Source organism: Uloborus diversus, chromosome 8, assembly GCF_026930045.1.
Source record: "Uloborus diversus isolate 005 chromosome 8, Udiv.v.3.1, whole genome shotgun sequence".
NCBI classification, from domain to species: domain Eukaryota; kingdom Metazoa; phylum Arthropoda; class Arachnida; order Araneae; family Uloboridae; genus Uloborus; species Uloborus diversus.
Window position 1 is genome coordinate 122,463,121 of NC_072738.1, and position 15,636 is coordinate 122,478,756.

The following is a 15,636-nucleotide window of genomic DNA, read 5'->3' on the forward strand; positions in this document are numbered from 1 at the left end:
TTATTTGCTTCTTTTTCAATATTATTAATTAACGGAACTTCAAAATTTGTGACCAACATTTGTCGCTCACCCAAACAAGTGTAGTAATACAGAAATGTGTTAAACCATCGTAAAATTGTCTGCAATCTTTGAAACTTTTCTGCGAACAGCCTTCGCCTGTTCATCTACATTATCTGGGTCTGCTCGCCAGGGTACGTTGATTTGAAATCAGTTTGAAATCAGCTTGATTTAAATCGTAGTTAAAATCATGATTTTAATCAAGTGATTTTTTTTTACAAAATCATTAAAATCAGTTGATTTTATTTTTATAAATTAATTTTACATTTTTAGAAGGTGTGGCTCTAAATTTAACAATGCTGCATTATACAATCTTAACTCCAACTGGCATAACTACATAGATCTCTCTTTCTGTGTGTGTAACAGATTTTCAAACTCTTTCAATATTGCTTTTAATCCCAAATAACTTGTTCAGAATATAAAAAAAATTTGTAGTTTTTTTCATACACCATGACAAATATGTTATAGTCAATAAATGTAATCATTCAACATATTATTTTACTCTAAAAGTGTAAGTGATGATGGAAACCTTATCTTTTAGCAAAGCGTAAAACGAAATCACATGTTATTTAAACATATAACATAGTGATAAATCTTTTGAAAATATTGAATATTTAAAGCACTTTTCCTATTTTTAAAAGTAAGCTGAATGGATTCATTACTTCAAATTGCTTTATTATAAAAGTTCTTTTTTTCTTTTTTTGCCTTCTTCATCCTGATTGAACAATTGAATCAATTTCAGAATTTTTGTTGACTCTAAGCTGATAAACATAGAAAACAGCCAAATTTTAAGAATCGTTTTTTTTTCTAAAAAGTATGAAAATTATAATTCTAGGAAATAGTGGTATTACTGTTTACTAGAATTATAGTTGAAGGATTGGTGGTTGTAGCTGGGGGGGGGGGGGGATGAACATTAAATTTAATTTGAATATGCATTTGTGTCAACAGATCTACTTAAACTATTATTAAAAATAGTTACTGCCATGAAATGAAAATAGCTAAAAAGTTGCTTTTTCATGCATAATATGAAATACATATATGAAATAAATGTAAAGTAATTAATACCCACAAATTTTTGAAGATTTAAAAAAAACAATTTAAAAAAATCCGATTTAAATCCGAAAAATCTTGACTTTTATTTTTAAAAAAATCTAAAAAATCAGGAACCTTGCTGCTGCTCACCAACTTCTAGGAACTGTAAGCAGGTACTTTGGGATTGCTTTGGATCTTAATTTCTCCGTTCTTGCTGATCTTTCCAAAATAAAGTGATAATTGCTCGAAATTTGGTGAATGGGCCAAGATCTCAAGTATCAAACAAGGGAGCCCACATAATTTAATTTTAAAAGATTTACAGTGGATAACGTTTAACACGAAGCTTAAGGGACCGAAATAATTTTTCATGCTAAAAGAATTTCATGTTAAAAGATTTGCATTAAATTGCACAGTAAAAATACTGTTCAGACCACTACATCATATCACTTTTACAGATTTTCCATGTTAAATGTTTTTGTGTTCAACGTGTTTCACTATAATTGAATAAATGCAAAAATATTATGTAACTAATTTATATAACAGTGGGTCTTTAATCTACTGCAAACTGAAGCATTTGATCGATTTCAGCATTTGTGTAGAATTTCAAACGTCAATTTATAAATTCAGCCTGATTTTGCTATTTTATAATGTTTCAACGATTTCATTGACACCACCATCATTGGATTTTTGTTACAGTCAATTTCCAAGGGACCAGCTAAAGCCAGCAAATTAAGCCAGAGTTTACGGAAATTCCCACAGCCTCCTCAAGAGTTTAGGATCCAATGAAAACTTCAAGATAAAAGAATATTTTAACTAATAGCTTTGAGTTATCGAAAGTTGACTGTATACAATAACTCCAGGTTATCCGTGGGCAAATTATGTACCATACAGTTTATCCCCAATCTTTCAAATTTATAAAATCATTTAATCATTATCGATATGGCAGATATCAGTTGAATATTAATTTTACTAAACATTTACTGTTTTCAAGGTAAACTGGATTAAGTAAAACTGAGCTTAAAAATTATTTTTATTAACTGAATTAGAGCAAGATTGTAATCCTATACTATATGAAAAACTCTTATTCCTTCCGCAACCACAGCTTCAAACTTATTCTAGTAGAATAATGCTCTCCCCCCTCCCCCCCCCCAAAAAAAAATTTCAATAAAAAGTAGAAGCTTAGAACTAGAAGTAATTAGCATACATTGAAGAATTAGATAAAGCTCAATCATTTTCCCCTTCTGGTTTTTACAGTAAATTTTTTCAATACTCTGAGTAAAATATTTTCTTACTTTGTAATTTAAGTAATTTGAACATTATTCAGAAGCTATCATTAATACAAATACCTAAAGAAATAAAACATTAAAACCTAAAGAAATAAAACATTGGAGATCATCACACCTTCCCTGACAATATTGATGAAATCCAGGAATGAATCATGATTAAAATTCTAGGTGAATCAACTTTTGATCATTATTGACCATCAAAAATTTGTAATTTTTTAAATTAAGTTAATTTCTTCAAAAGATTTAGGTATGCTGAGCTTCAAAATATTTGAAGTTCTTAAAGACATTTTTGTGTTTATTATTTACTTAAGTTGAAAAACCAAGTTTTTACGACCACTAGATCAGACCCCACCAGACTACCTTTTTGTGTTCAAAAAATAGGCTAATTGTAATCCCAAGACACATATTTGCAAAACTTGATCTATTTTTATTTTTTAACAATTTCTTGCTGGTACTAGAATCTAAGTTTCTGAAATAATACATATTTTTATGTCTTGTATATGTTTTGTAAAATTTGAACTTTCAAGTTTAAGTAAAGCTTTAAAAAAATTTAAATAAGAAAAACAAACAAAAAAACATGGAGATGTAAGGTTGGTGATGCATCATGATCTAGAAACACCTATATTGCCCAGCCCTAGCATCTATATTATCATCTATAACTGCTACAAAAAAAAAAGGATTTTAGGAAGAGTAAGTTTTATAAGTTCTATGCAACTAATTGATTGCATCTTATTATAACATTAGATTAGCTGATGAGAAATAAACCATGCAAGCTACTATTTACCACAGGTAAATCATATCGCTCGTTTGGAAGAAGAATGCCATAATTTTTCATTTTCTTTTTTTTTTTTCGCTTAAAGGGCTTCAAATGATGTTATCTTCTTTGAAAAATAATGAGATTCTTTATTCTAATGTTAATTACGGTCACAGCATGGCAAATTTACTTTCGTACAGCAAATTTCCTGAAGAGTTAAATTTCAAACGTTTCTCCTGCAATATTTCATTTCTTCGTATTGGGGCCCCCTTCTTCCAAATGTGATATATACTTTGAGGCAGGCTTCAGGAAAACTGAATTCTATCCCGCCCATGAGAACGGTTATTAAGTATTGCTACTTGCCATCAAAAACTAGTTAAATGTTCCCTTAACAGTTTTTTTTATAAACACGATATTTTTCATATATAGTTTTAAAAAATTACACAACAATAACAAATTAGAACTATACTTACCTGTATGAAGCTCTGAGCATTAAAACAGAATTTTAAATGATATATATTTCACTTTATGACTTATTACATTTTGGGTAACATGGACATGGCTATCAATGTGTCTCGTGGCACGAAAAGGCATTCAGACAAGGTTCAATTTTTGATACAGCATCAAATTCATTCACATTTCTTCTGTTAACTGTTACTATTTAGTTAATTACAACCATAGTGAGATTAAAATATAAAGTCAGTGGCGTCACTACAAAGGGCGGTTTGCGTTGGGTGTCATCAGTCTGAGGGCTTACACACTAAGTGGAATTGCAAGTTTTTGAAAAATATGAAGCAAAAATGCATTTTTAAGACTACAAATTTGAAAATATTCCGTCGCTAAACCCCTGGACCCCCTCCCCCCATTTCAATTTATGTTTCGTATATTTACTGACTTGCCAACAGGGGGGGGAGGATTTTGTATTGTATTTTTTATAATGTAAAATGTTTCAATGCGAGTTATTGTTTTTTTTCTGGAGTCAAATAGTCGAATTATTGTTCTGTGTGAAATATTTATTACTTATGTTAAATTAATTTGTAAATATTACTGTTTAATACATTTGTGTTTGTACTCCATATTAAACCAATTAAATAATGCTGTGGACAGTGCCTTTGGTGCTCTTTAGAGTTGAATTTACTACTAACTCATTTTGAACTATAATCAAGATTTTCTTAAAGTTTTGCTATGACGTTTGTAATTTATGTTTTATAATTTGTATGTTTTAACTTTATTTTATTTTCCTTACTGTTATGTATGTGTGTTTTGTTAATAAATCTTATCTATCTCATCTTATATTAGACCATGTAAAATTTCGTTTCACACAAATGTAGTTTCTGAAAATTGCACGAATTTCATATTTTCATGTTAATTTTTTTTTTTTTTGCTTTTGTAGGGGGGGGGGGGGTGACACCACAAATTACAGCCATGGGTGTCACCCACGCTGGTACGACATTGATAAAACATCTGCAGATATAAAAAATAATATACAGTGGGAAGGTTGGTATAAAAAGGGCAATTCCATTATAAGATCAACCTGATGATCAAATTTTCAAAATTAAAATTTTTAAACAAATAAGGTACCATTTTAAAGGTAAAGGGTTGTATATTTTGAAATGCCTGTCTAAAATTTGATGACTTTAGTTATAAATAAGTTAAAATTGGTTAAACTAAGGCAACATCTTCAGTGTTTTCGAACCAGATTTGGCGACTCTTAAGAAATTCTGTTTTTCCAAAAAATACATTCTAATATTATGAATTCAGATGAATAACCATTTGAAGATACAATGCATTGCTGGTGCTATTACAAAAATGTATCAAAATATAATTCATTTTGATTTGGAGAAGAATTCCTCAGGGGTACATGAACTGTTTTATGTTTGACACCAAAATGTGCAATTCATTACGCTGAGCCAATAATTTTAAGGCTTCATGTATTTTTGGATACAAAGTAAGATTTTCAATCACATTGATGTAACCTATTTTTATTTTATAACAAGTGCATATTTTTTATTAAAATCTTGGTGTTGGATGCAAAAAAATTTTTACGTCCGACATTGTTACATTCCTTTAAACAGCGTTTGTTTTCAACAGTGTTTCTCTTTTTTTTTTGCCTTTAATTTCAAAGTTAAAGTGAAACATGCATAAAAAACAACATAGTGAATTTGCTGAACATACATATAGGGTTGATTGGGGTAAGTAGGACCGCTTTCGAGAACAGTTCGATATTTAAACTTATACAAAAGTTTCGAAGCAAAAAAAAAAAGTTATTTTCTTATTTTATCTTGGACATTATTAATAAACAAAAGCCCATCATTATTTTCTAAAATAATGCTTTAATTATTCTTAAGGTTTATATTTTTTTTAAAATCGAATGGGCGTCCCACTTACCCATAGTAAAGGGTAAGTGGGTCACCCCCTTTTAATTAAATTTAAATGAAGCATATCTAAAAAAAGGATAAAGAAGTCTTACATGATAAAGTATTTAAATGTTTAGCGTGAATTACTTTTTTGCAAATGCATCCATTTATGAGATATTTATTGACTTTTAAATCTGTTTCACAAAAAATTTTAAAACAAAAAAAATTTCATTTGTAAAATTTATTGAAAGCTTTTAGGTAAGATATTTTACTTTTACATATAAAGGTGTGTTGAATGAATGTAATTAAGATCCTTTTTGGCAAATTCGCTAAAAGGGAAACACTAAATGACTGCATCTAAGTTGGATAAGGACGAACCATTATCAACGTTAGACCTACATAAATCTTAATGGTTTTCTTTCACATAAGTTTCACAAATAACTAATCATCAGCTTTAGCAGTTTTTGTAGCTGAACTATCAATTTCTACTAAGTCATTATGTTGTCTTGTATTTCACTAATACAAATATTTCATCAGAGTACCTTTTGATTTTCAATTCCTCACTTTAATGGTGAGAATCACTTACCCCAAAATGTGGGGACCTCCTTACAGTGAAACGTTACGGTGTAAGTGGGACCGGGACCCCTTCTCTATAACAGTTAATAATACAGTGAAACCTCCCTTAACGGACACTCCCGAATAACGGACACCTCTAATTAACGGACATTTTTGCAAGTCCCAGTCCCTCAATATAGGCCATTCCATGTAATTCACTCTGAATAACGGACACTCCGAATAACGGACAGTTATTTCACAAAAAATTTTCTTTGCAATCGTACCGTTTTTTTTTTCTTCTTTTCACAGAATATCTTAGTAACTGCTTGCCTTACAAAGCTTTTCATCGTCCACAATTGATATCCCCCCCCCCCCCGTCATTTCCTTATCACTGTTTCTTGGAATTAAAAGGGTGGTAACGGGCAGAGGCAGCGATTGGGGCTTAAAAGTTGGGGGCAGAAAAAAAAAGAACTAAAAGGCATGGTACTTTTTGCGGGCAGCAAACAATGAAAAAGAAAAAAAAGTCATAATTTTGTAACGGCTAGTTTTGAGAGTATTGAAGCAGATAAGTGAAAACTGATGTCAGTCTAACAATTAACGTATGTTTTTCTTAAGATTTTAATGAATTTTGTACACTAACTATTCAAAAGTAAAGATAAAAAAGAGGAAACTGGGCGCTTTTTCTAACTGGGGCTCTCGGGAGATGCAATTGAGCAGACCGGCGCCGGTTGTAGTCGGTTTTATGGTGCCGTGGTTTCGTTGGGTTGTTTAATTTTTAGACATGAAAAAGATTTGCCCATATTCAAGGTCATATTGCCAACTGTCAATCATGCAATACTGATACTCGATATAAAATAAATAAATTAACCATAAAAAGTGTGTGTGGGGGGGGGGGAGGTGGGTTGCTCCGCCGAATCGCCGCCGTTGGTTATGCAAAAAAGAGATGTCAAACTGTTTTAACTGATTACTTTAATTGATTAAATGCTTTTTAAGACAAGTGTGTGCGGTCAGTATACCTTTATTAAGAAAAAACAGATTAATTACACTTGACGTAAAATGTAGTAAACCTTTCGCAATTGTTCCGATTATGTTCTACAAAGGGAACAACAGTCCATTTTGAGAAAGGTAAATTAAGTAGTTCCTCCTAATAGCGGACACCTCCCAATAACGGACAAAATTTCTAGTCCCTTGACTGTCCGCTATTCGGAGGTTTCACTGTATTTTATTAGAGAATTTTGGTTGCAGTGTGTACTTTAAGTTAAACTGTACATGAAGGTCTAATGATCATAACAAAATAATAAAAGCTAACCGGGAAATACATCTTCGAGGAATGTTGCTTGAACTCGCCAAAAAAAATGATTTTTTTTTTTTTTTTTTGACTATAATTTCTCTGACCTATAAAAAAATTCCACAAAACCCAAAATATGCAAAACCAATCCCTGAAATGAACCATGACATGATCAATGTAAAAAAGATGCATATTTCAATTTTAGAGGGATGAGCCTTGACTCACTTCCCCCAATCAACCCTACTTCGGAATTTACTTGGCAAATTTTGTTTCAGTATATGTAACCTATAATGTACATATGTATAACTGTAATTATTGCTATGTATTTACATTTAAGAGCAACAGTTTACGTGAAATATGAACAATTTAGGTCCGACACCAAGGGAAAATATTTATTAAATAATTTTATTCTTCATAATATCATTTAAAAACTGTGAAGTATGCTTCAATCATAAGTATACTTAAGAATTAAGCTGTGTTTAAAATTAAAATGTAAGCCCAATTCACAGACTTTTAATAGTTTTTAAGTGAACCATCACTTTTATTATTTGTGTGTTTACGTCCAAAAACCAACTCTTTAAAAACTTTTAATTTATACTTTAGTGATCTGTTTTGAAAAACTTACGTGATTTTTTTTATTCAGTGGGATGTATTAAGTATCTTGTAAATAAATTTTATCATTTTGAATCAGTTTATAAATGGTAAATGGAATTAAAAGTTGAGAAATTTTTCTTCATTTTTTACGTCCAACACCATGGAATTGCCCATAAGTGGGTCATTTTTCAGAAAGTGTAACTTTCCTGTCACATGGCTTTTACAGTAAAAACTTTAAGGAACAACTCATTTAACAATGATTTTTTATTTCATCAATAATATATCTATTTAAACCTCCCAACATTTTTTCAATAATAATTTTATTCTACTATATTTTTGGTTCACAACATGTGAACTCTCACCTCCGTGGCATGTCACACATCTGGTGTGACTGTTTATGTTGCTTAACAACTTGTTTAATTAATAGTATATACTTATTTACTTATTATTCCCTTTTTAAGTGTCTAAAATACTAATTGTTTAAGTATATTTCATTTTTTAATATTGTGTTCTAGTAGGACTCTTTTGTTTTAGTAGGACAAGGCAGGGCCGGATTTGGAAGTGTGGAGGCCTGTAATCAGGGTTCGAAACGATCATCATATTTTCGAAAAGATCCGATACTTTGATATATATCCAAATATTTTGATATCTTAATATATAAAAATCTTCTGTACGGACGTTTGTCACCATAAGGCTTTTAAACAGGTGGACCGAAAATTTTGATCAAATTTTTTGTGCGTAATTAAGTTGTGGTAAGCATGGTTTCGAACCGCGATCGATCGAATTGGAAACATTTTTGTTAATTAACTAATTAATTTAAACATTGGATGGTTATGTCTCCCAAATATTTCTTACTGTGGTATGTCAATTGGGAATAGATTAAATGCTGAGAGAGAATGAAGCCTTCACATTTCTTAAAAGCAACGATTTTAGATCTGGAGATATATTTTAAAGTACTGGAAGGTTCACGCAAAACGTGCGTTCTGTCCTCGTAGTTGAACCATGTGACCAGATCGGTGCTTTAGGTTTTCCTAACCAAATGATCAGAAAGTACCGTACCTAGCAGCATTTGTTTCTCGGCTGAAATTCACCTGAGTTTTGGCACCAATGTCAAAAATACTTTAAGGACTATCTAAATAATCAGTACCCCCAAAGCAGAATACTACTAAATTTGCGACGTACGTCGCAGAACAGATGCCTGAGCTGCAGAACAATTCTGTTCAAATGTGAGAGGAAAACTGACAAATTTTCTGCAGAAATTCTGCAAATTTCATTGAAATTTCTGCAGAAACCACGGTGCCGAAAATTTGCAGAAACCGCGATGCCAAAAATTTGCAGAAACCGCGATGCCGAAAATTTGCAGAAACTGCGGTGCCAAAAATTTGCAGAAACCGCGATGCCGAAAATTTGCAGAAGCCGCGGTGCAGAAAATCTGCAGAAACTGTGGTGCAGAAAATCTGCAAAAACTGCGGTGCAGAAAATCTGTAGAGTTTGCAAATTTCTTAAAATTAGTAGAAAATCTAAAATTGTCTCAAATTACGATAATTTGGGGGAAAGCTTGCGATGTTGAATTCGATTAGTCCTTTGTAGGTTTTTCCCAATCGATCTTCATCCACTACAATTTCCGCCATGCATGTTTAGGAAACATGCCAACATGTCCATCGCTGGAAATTGCGTGTCTTGTTTAAAATGTCAATCCTTTTGCATCCAGAAAATATTTTAATTGTTTTGAAGTGTTTTATTACATGCAACCCAAACTCAACTCATTCTATTTATTATTTCAGTAACTTCTTTGTTTAGTAACATTATTTTAATTGCTCCTTTATGCCATGTAAAATTAACCAAAAAATGTGGTTTGACACCTAGGTTCGGATTTTTATAAAATTTTGTATCTTTGCTCTTTCTATGCATTTTGGAAAGCATATAAACTACTTTTGGAGAATCTCAATCGATTTAGGTTTGACACCTTGTTAAAGTTTTTTTGATTTTATAGTTTTCATGATCAACTAATTTTCCAAATTTAGTGCTCTTTAATTAGTCATTTGGTTGAAAGCTGTGATGTTTCCGGAAATATCTCATTTCCACAAAAATAAATAGTAACAGTCCAGTTAAAAAAAACTATGTGAAATGATTTTGATTTTTGCACCCAACTTGTTTAAAATGTCACGTTTTTTCGCGTACAATGCTTAAAGTACTTGCAGAACAATTTTAGTCAAATGATTTTCCGTTGCAGAACATCGTAAAGTATTCTGCTTTGGGGATCAGTACATTATTCAAGGAAAAGGTGATGGAATTTAAAGATGAAACAAATTTTATTTTTGTCCAGATAAATTACAACAGGGTAGTTCTGTACACAAAAGATCAGTGACGTGGAGGATCTTTACCTTTGGTGGAAAGAACAAATTAGGCAATATATGAAGTTTTAAAAGTTTTTGTTCAAAAGATCGGACCGCTAATCGGTCGGAGTTAGCTTCGCTCACTGATTGGCTGGATTACAGTAACATGGGGCTTGGCGACTCTGGCTATAAACAATAGAGTTGCGTGTTCATTTGTTTACATTTTAAAGTTACTTTAAATGTAATTTAATGTATTTTTGTTTATTAGGCGAAATATTTTTAATTGCAAAGAATTGTTTTTCATTTTTGAAGAGTGTTTAGTCATTTTACTTGAAGAATGTTTATTTTACATCGGGAAGGGGAGAGGAGGTGATTTTTGCTTATTCAGGGAACTGTTTATACCTTTATCATTTTTCTGAACAATATCCTCGATTGTTTTATTCCTTTTCATATGGAGGATGTTGCAGCGGGAATTCCCATTTGATTTAGATGGGTAGTTAGTTTTTTTATGCTTAACATCTGAGGACTGTTCTTATCCTTTGAGTATGGCTGAAGGAGCAAACCATGCAAACTATGGAGATCTTTCAAGTTACCAATAAAAAAAAGGCAATAAAACTGCTCAATGGGCATTAGATAAATCAAGTTGTGATAAATATATGCATTCTGACACCAAGCAGCTTAAAACATTTTCTTTTTACTTATTTTTGTCAACAAAAAGGTTTAAACACTTGATAGTTTATTCAAATTTTTCAACTTTTCAATTTACAAAGCTTGAACAGAACAACGTCTGTCGGGTCCTCTAGTTTATGTATATATCCGATATTTTCGACCATTGAAAGTTAGGTTATTTTGTAAAAATTTTATTGTGGGGGCCCCTTTGTTGTGGAGGCCCCCCGGGCAGTAGCCCCGCCTGCCCTCCCCTAAATCCGGCCCTGGGACAAGGAGTCATGCCACACAATAAATTCTCACCTCCATTTCTTAAACACAAAATGCCATTCCTCATTAACACGTGGCAGTAAGTACATCAAATTTGATTTTTGATGATATAAGGGAGCCCCCTTGTTTATTTTTAGCCATAATTGAAGTGATATTTTTGTCGAAAAACAAGAAGATAGATTTAGCTTTAAAAACTTAGTGTGGTTCTTCTGACTTCTCACCTCCGTCAACTTGAATTTCAAGAATGTAAATTAATGTAAAAAAAGAAGTGAACATGTTTTCACATGCTTAATATGTGGGGATTGTAGCAACGAAAAAAAAAATCTCTGAAAAATGTATCTATTAGGCCTACATTAATGGCAAATTCCTCACCCCCATCACAGACCTTATGTCATTATTTCTGAGGTGAAAATAAATGATGGAGGGGAAATACTCAATAATAGGCATTACATCAAAATTATAAATTGCCAGTATAACCCTCAAATTCACTAAATACTATTTTCGAACATACATTTGAAACTACTAATTAAACCGTACTTTAATCAAGAGAGCTTAATATTATATTCCCACTAATCATTGAAAAAGCCGATTGTTTGCACAATTAACAAAATTACTTCTTTGATATCAAATTGCCCTCAATTTTTAAACATTAAAAGTTTGTTTCTTTCTTTTTTATTTTTGTGAACAAGGCATTTTTTTTTATTTATGAGTAAAATAATTGGAACTTTGCTGGGCCTTTGTTTATGGTTACTTCTAGTAGGTAACACTTTCATGTAAGAATGAAAAAAAAAAGAAAACGAAAGGTTTTGAAATTGAAAAATATTTGCGTTCAAAAGTTACGTTTTCTGAAGAATGACCCAAGTACCAAATTCTGATATCGCCCAGGCCTAATCATGGGAAGATTAACTGTTTTGGCAACAAGAAGCAATATATTAAAACATTTGTGTAAGTTTTTTGTTGTTGTTTTCCCTGTAAATATGATTTGAGTTCCCCACCCCTCTCAGAAAACTTTCAAAGACAATCCTCTGTATAAAGAATTTGAGCAGGGATGCTTTAAAATTTAAAAAAAATAATAAAAAAATCAATGTAATGATCAAGACTTTCTGGAGGCTATTTAATTTTCTACTGAAGCAAATATAAGAAAAAATAATTTAAAAAAAAATTACAAACCTTTCGGAATCTTCTCCATTTATATCACTTTTAGAAGGTACAGATTCTGACGACATTTCTTGGGTTGCTTGATTATTTGCAGGAGGCGTTCCAAGCTCCTGTGCCTCAGAATGATTTTGAATAACTTGACTAGGAACAGTCACTGCCTCTTGCTGCATTATTGCAGATGTTGTGGATGCTTCTGGAATGTTTGTCGAAGACGAAATTTGGGTACCAATGCTGGAAGTAAGTGTTGACGGCATGCTATTGATCTGCTGCGTTTGTGTCTGTGCAGAGGGTACATTATTTACTAAAGGCCCTTGTGATGGAGTAGAAGTTACATTAATTACTTGCTGCATTTGAGACTGAGCCGATGGTGCACTGGCAGCATGCTGAACTTGAGATTGAACAGATGGTACACTGGCAGCATGCTGAACCTGCGGTTGAACAGCAGTTGCATTTGAAACATGCTGCACTTGCGGCTGTACAGTAGTTGTACCACCCACTTGCTGAATTGGAGCTTGAACAGAAGTTGCATTTGCAACATGCTGCACTTGAGGCTGTGCAGATGACACATTAGCAACAAGAACTTGAGGCTGCACCGAAGTCACATTTGTGACATGAGGTGCAGAAGAAACATTTATTTGTTGAATTTGAGGCTGATTAGAAGGAACAGCATTTGCCTGCTGCATTTGAGGCTGTGAAGAAAGAGCACTAGTACCTTGTGATACTTGAGTTTGTACAGAAGATATACTAGTGTTTTGTTGTATTTGCGATTGTGCAGAAGAAACATTAGTTACTGGATGTACTTGTGGTTGCATAGAAGAAGCAGATGTCACATATACTTGAGACGCATTACTTATCTGAGAGTTGGAAGAAATCAAGGTAGGCTTTACCATACTAACTGACGAGACGTTTTGTGTACCAGAGGAAGATACAGCTTGACCTTGTACAGTAGTAGTTTGAATTCGCTGTTGCATAGTAAGTTGAGAATCCTGAGTCATTTGTGACTGAGGAGGTAAAGAAGGCTGAGACGTAATTGTTGCAGAACTTGAAGTAGTAATTGGAACAGTAGATGTGCTTGTAGGTGGTTGTGTTGTCGTAGGCATTGAAGATGCTTTGATAGTAGTTTGTGACTGATTCTGGGTACAAGCTTGTACGTTTGAAATAGATTGGTGTGATTGCTGAGTAGGTATAACCTGAGTTTGTGGACAAGGTACAGATTGCTGATCAGTGTATACGGTTTGGCCTGGGGTGTAATTTTGTGGTTGTTGCATTCCATTACTACTTGAAGTCGCAGATTGAGGGGCCTCTTGACGTTTGGTTTCTATTTGAACTGGCATGGCTCTAGAGTACATTCCCGTAATAAGGGGATATTGGCTATGATTGACAGGAAGAAATATTCCATACATAGGCTGCTGATTTTGGTCAGGACCAACAGCTACTGATATGCTGCCAGGATAAGCATCACTTGGTGAAATTTCATAAATATGTGCAACTCTATCGGAAGGAACAACATCTGGAAATGTGCTAGATATTGACTGCGGATTCACACCTGAAGTGGAATCATATACTTCAGGCTTCACTTCCACAGCAGGTGCAGGAGGGTCCATAAAATCCATACATAACCACCTACCTCTTTTAAATGGTTCACTACTTACTATTTTAACTACTCTAAACCTATGTTGCCACTGATCAGGAAGTGTTGGTGGATTAACCATGTGATCACTTTCAATATTTTCGGATGCTTCAGACGGTTTTTCAGATTTGGAAGTTTCGGATGGAAAATTCATTGTAGCATTTGTTTGTGCATCATGTTTAATAAGCAATTCTGTTTTGCACTTAACAGGGATGGATGGAGCAAGGTTTGACGTATCGTCGTTGTTTGTGTTGCTATTATCCTCTGATAATTGGTCATTGTCTACGTCTGTCGTTCTTGAGCAGTCTAAAATATCAGAATTTGCATCTTCTGTATGACTTTCGTCTAAATCGTCGGCACTATCTTCCCCACCATCGGTACTCAAACGAGAGCCTTTTACAGTCACACTTGTAATTTGAAATGAGGTTTGTTTTCTTTTTAATGTCGAAGGTTCACTAGTAGCAACATGTGTAGGGTGTGTTTCTGGGTGTACTATTTCAGATGACGGGGGAACGAAATTCGGGACACTAGATTTTCGATTATTATTGCTAAGGTTACCATCTCCAATTAACGTCTTGTCACTATCAGCCATGATACAAATGCACTTAACACAAAATATGCTATTTGTACACTTCACTTGATAGTGGAATGACACCACCGCTTGTAGACTCACAAAGAAAATATTAGAATTATCGTGAAGCAACATATGTAGTTGATCATAATGAGATCACAGAATGATAAATAATTTAATCAGCAAAGTAAATGCCGGTTTACACTCAAAATCAACAAACAAAATCACCAATTTCCAGCCCGAAAATGGCGACCATGTGTGAAGCCCAATTTCTCCCTAATACGCAACTCCATTACGACAGGAAGCCAGTTGACAGCCGACAAATAGATATGGTGCTAGATGTCACTACTGTTCTCTCTCAAAGCTGTCTTCTTGATTGCTTATTATTTCAACATTTTATCGTGTTTCCGCTTTCGTTAATCAAGCCTCAGAGAGACATACGGATTTGTTTGACTTTAACAAGCATTATGGTGGCATAAACTCCTTATTTAAAAGCATTATATTTTTTTTTATCTACCTTTTCGTTTGTGTGCTTAATTACTGAGAATAAATTAAAACTAAAATATTAAGTAATAATGATAAAAAATTAACAAAAGATAATTTAAAATTTGACTTCTTGAATTCAAATTATATTCCTCACAAACACGAGTTACAACAGGACCCTACTCGATGGACTTCAACAAACTTCCGCGAGCATGTCCCTCTTTCTGGGCGGTGGCGTCCATGTCCTCTGGTCCAGGGGCCTCGAGCATATGTGTCCCCTCCTGGGCGGTGGCGTGTTTAGTGTATGTGTGTAGGCGCGCGCGTGCTAGTGTCTGTGTGGACCCAGCCCCCCGGGAGGAGCGGATTCCGGTGGACAGTGCTGCTGGCTGCTGGTCTGATGGAGGTCCACGACCAGAGGAGCAGCACCTTCAGAGACCGGTGGTGCTCGCAGATGATCCCGGTTCAAATATCAAATGAACATCAAGTTTGGTCAAGTGAGAGTAATGATCAGGTCGTCGTAATAAAAAACTTAATCACAAAAAAAAAAAAATCTGTAAATAAGTTGACTGACCAGAATTAAAACTTTTGGTACAATAATT

The 15,636-nt window shown here is 33.4% G+C and overlaps 1 protein-coding gene across 1 annotated transcript in view; it reads right to left on the reverse strand.

The window, feature by feature from the left end:
* The window catches only part of LOC129227314 (TSC22 domain family protein 2-like), a 33,626-nt gene extending 18,787 nt beyond the window's left edge, over positions 1-14,839 (reverse strand). Inside the window, exon 1 of the mRNA XM_054861858.1 lies at positions 12,366-14,839. Within this exon, the coding sequence (XP_054717833.1) occupies positions 12,366-14,689 (2,324 nt within the window). The 5' untranslated portion in view covers positions 14,690-14,839. The remainder of the gene's footprint in view (positions 1-12,365) is intronic.
* Positions 14,840-15,636: the final 797 nt, after the last annotated feature.